The 3,590-nt window shown below is 36.2% G+C and overlaps 1 protein-coding gene across 4 annotated transcripts; it reads left to right on the top strand.

Annotated features, from left to right (window-relative positions):
* Nucleotides 1-456: 456 nt before the first annotated feature.
* PEX7 (peroxin 7) lies at nucleotides 457-2,805 on the top strand. 4 transcript variants are annotated; one of them, XM_089432180.1, is made up of 3 exons: nucleotides 457-636; nucleotides 1,260-1,372; nucleotides 1,524-2,805. In XM_089432180.1, exon 3 carries the CDS (start codon nucleotides 1,582-1,584, stop codon nucleotides 2,530-2,532), a length of 951 nt encoding a protein of 316 aa, XP_089288306.1. In that variant the 5' UTR covers nucleotides 457-636; nucleotides 1,260-1,372; nucleotides 1,524-1,581; the 3' UTR covers nucleotides 2,533-2,805. The 4 variants fall into 4 exon arrangements, with proteins under 4 accessions (XP_089288306.1, XP_089288304.1, XP_089288302.1 ...); XM_089432178.1 differs by having other exon boundaries at nucleotides 1,260-1,401; XM_089432176.1 differs by having other exon boundaries at nucleotides 1,260-2,805.
* The last annotated feature ends 785 nt before the right edge of the window (nucleotides 2,806-3,590 follow it).

The raw sequence follows: 3,590 nt of genomic DNA, 5'->3' as shown, positions 1-3,590 counted from the left end.
AATACACATAGATACAAATATAGATATTATATAGTATTATATAACCAGCATAGATCCATCTTAATCATGGATCTATCAAGGGCCGAGAGGGATCAAATCTCTCGAGGTGCAAACCATTTTTCAAGTTTTGTACTCAAAAAAAGGTTTGCACCTAGAGAGATTAGATAAGTTTGCATCTCGAGAGATTAGATCCCTCTCAACGCTTGATAAATCCAGGGTTAAAATATATCTAGATAGATAATTAAATCCCTCTTAATGCTTGATAGATCGATAATTAAAATAGATCTAAAATAGTAATTCAGAGTTGAAATGATAAAAGGAGAACATGCACATGATTATGATTTTGATGACCACACCCATCTCCTCGTTATTATTATATTTTATTTAAAAAAAACGTATCTTATTTCCTCCTAAAAAATTATTATTACTGCTATCTATCTTACAAGCCTATCCTTGCTCGAAGATAATGATTGTGTCGACGTCATTATAGAAACCCTTCGTGTTTAAGTAGTTACACAGTGGCTGCTATCATATCGTTGTTCGCAAATCGGGGCACGGTTAGGTACATGACCATCAGTTCATTATCATAATCGCACGCTTCCAAAGTCTATCTCTGATTTTCTTCTTCTTACACAGGTATCCCTTTCTATTGGTTCTCTTTGAATTCTCAGCTTTCAAGTCGATTATTCTTCATAGAATATGTAGTTCTGACATTTTACGATACATTTTTTTGCAACACAGATAAAAATCTCTTGTAAAATATTTATATTTTTACAACTGAGTTTTATACGGTTTGAAATGCTGTATAACCCAAATGCAATTGATATTTTATATCGATGATTCATGTCAATTACATTTTCTAGGGTTTAATTTGCTGTATAAGCCATTGTTGTGCAATACCCATAAACATCTCTGTTAAAATTTGTGCGTTTGGAGCTGGATTGGTTGAGGGTTTGAATTTTGTACAATCCCAATAGTTAAATTGTTGTCTCGTCTCAAAACTTGCTTAGATGATTTATTAACAAGGGCAGCATATGGTTATAAAATTTTAAAATGGCTATCATATTACACAAGCCCAGACCCATCTATAGCCGGTTCTGACATGTAGCTCGAGGTTGCATATCTCAAGTTCCAAATTTGATATGTTGGTGGTTTGTGTGAACTTGTCATATGCATTTTTGAGCTTCACAGATCAGGGTTTAAAAGGGTTTGGGTTAGCGTCCATATTTATTGTACCTAATGCATTGTCTATACCTTAGATCCAGTTGACTCGTTACATGAGCGCGCACGCACACATTGCCTGAAGAGTTGATGGGCCATCCCACCGCCACCCAGACTGTAGAATCATCTAGACTGTACTTCGTTTCTCTCGGTGCAGTAAATAACTGAAATACTTTTGAGGTGTTTTTGGCTTGTGGAAGAAATGCTTCTTATGACAACAGTCTAATTTGAATTGTTTGAGAGGCGGTGAAAAATTTAAAACCACTGAATAAAGTATGCTGATTGATTGCTGTCTTTGATAGGAAGCAAAATCTGAGATAATTGTAAAGACCATACGGGCTTGAATTTGGAATTGCCACGATGCCTGTATTTAGGACTGCATTCAACGGCTATGCTGTTAAGTTCAGTCCATTTGTGGAAACTCGTTTGGCTGTGGCAACGGCCCAGAATTTTGGGATAATTGGGAATGGTCGGCAGCATGTGCTAGAACTTACACCCAATGGGATCGTTGAGGTCTGTGCTTTTGATTCAGCTGATGGGCTTTATGATTGTACATGGTCCGAAGCTAATGAAAATTTAGTTGTTTCAGCCAGTGGTGATGGCAGTGTTAAAATTTGGGATATAGCACTTCCACCTGTAGCAAATCCTATTCGAAGCTTGGAAGAGCATGCACGTGAGGTTTACTCTGTTGATTGGAATCTTGTTAGAAAGGATTGTTTTTTAAGTGCGTCCTGGGATGATACTATCAGACTTTGGACGATTGACAGGCCTCAGTCCATGCGTTTGTTCAAAGAACACACTTATTGTATATATGCAGCAGTTTGGAATCCAAGACATGCAGATGTTTTCGCCTCTGCCTCAGGTGATTGCACTGTGAGGATTTGGGATGTCAGAGAACCAAATGCAACCATCATAATTCCAGCTCATGAACATGAGATTCTTTCTTGTGATTGGAACAAGTATAATGATTGTATGCTGGTGACGGGGGCTGTGGATAAACTAATTAAAGTATGGGATATTAGGACCTACAGGACTCCAATGACAGTTTTGGAAGGACACACATATGCAATCCGGAGAGTTAAATTTTCACCTCACCAGGAAAGCCTTATTGCATCATGTTCCTACGATATGACAACATGTGTGTGGGATTATAGAGCTCCAGAGGATGCTCTTCTAGCTCGATATGATCATCATACTGAGTTTGCTGTGGGAATTGACATAAGTGTTCTTGTGGAGGGTCTGTTGGCAAGCACTGGATGGGATGAAACTGTTTATGTTTGGCAGCATGGAATGGATCCTCGAGCTTGTTGAGACTGGGTGTACTAGCTTGGACTTCCCCTCTCAGATTACTGGTTTGGTCTTTTACTTCCTCTCCGAGGATGCAGGAACTGTTTTGCATCCATTTTAGATAGCCATTTACATTTTGCTTATTATTGGACTTGTAAAGATTTTTGTACCCTTGTAAATTGACAAATTTAATTTACATTTCTGTTGCATTGACTCTATATCTTAGGTATGCACATTCCATGTAAATCCAGCTGTAATTTCAATCCAGAGAAAATTTTGATAATTGTTTGAATATTATATCTTTGTTTGTGTCTATTGGGTATATAGAATTTTTTGTTTTTTTTTGCTGAATCATTTTGAGAACTAGCTTATTGTCACTGCCTATAGGAGGAACATCGTTTGCAGCACAAGAGTATTTATAGCCATTGTATTTCATACCAACAGTGAAATATTATTTAGTAAAGAAATTTAAATATATAAAAACAAATACATTCCTTTCAAATTTCTTCACTATACCTCTTCTTTCGCATTATGTTATTCAGCATGCCCCTAAATCCAACAGCAGCATGGAAATGTAAAGTCAACACAAATTTTAGAGGCTTGGACCAATCTTGCTTCCTAATTTCAAATTTCAAATATAAAAAATGTCCCAATAAAATTTTGCAACCCAATTTTGCATTTCCTTTAGGTTTTTAAGGCATGCATACCAATTGGATTTTGATGCAGAGGTATGATATGATTCTTTTATAATAGTTGTACAACTTGTTTTTCATGATCAAATTCTTGATTTTGTCCAAAAGCGGTTATGATACAAATGTCTTCAAACAAGGATGTCAAGTTAACCGTGAAGAATTTTTTTGAAGAAATGCCAAAATTAAGACCCCCCTTTACCAAGATAAAATTGTTGGTATAATTGTAATAGTTCTTTGGTGACTTTATTGGAGCATCTAGCATCTTATCAATGAATTATCAAAGTTTGATTTTTTCTTTACCAAATAATAGGAGAAGGTTCTTTTCTGTAACCATCATTCAGGGCCATTATCATTGTTGAATGGTGGTGAGTGTGAAAACATCCTCATTGT

The sequence above is a fragment of the Pinus tabuliformis genome, chromosome 5_1, assembly GCF_031772625.1.
Source record: "Pinus tabuliformis cultivar Carrire ecotype Pingquan chromosome 5_1, CPIR1, whole genome shotgun sequence".
NCBI classification, from domain to species: Eukaryota; Viridiplantae; Streptophyta; class Pinopsida; order Pinales; family Pinaceae; genus Pinus; species Pinus tabuliformis.
The sequence above is the reverse complement of the archived record's forward strand: the minus strand, read 5'-3'. Positions and strand labels throughout refer to the sequence as shown.

What these genes read in the sequence shown, in the direction of transcription:
- PEX7 (XM_089432180.1), top strand. Translation starts at nt 1,582, where the DNA reads ATGCCTGTATTTAGGACTGCATTCAACGGCTATGCTGTTAAGTTCAGT.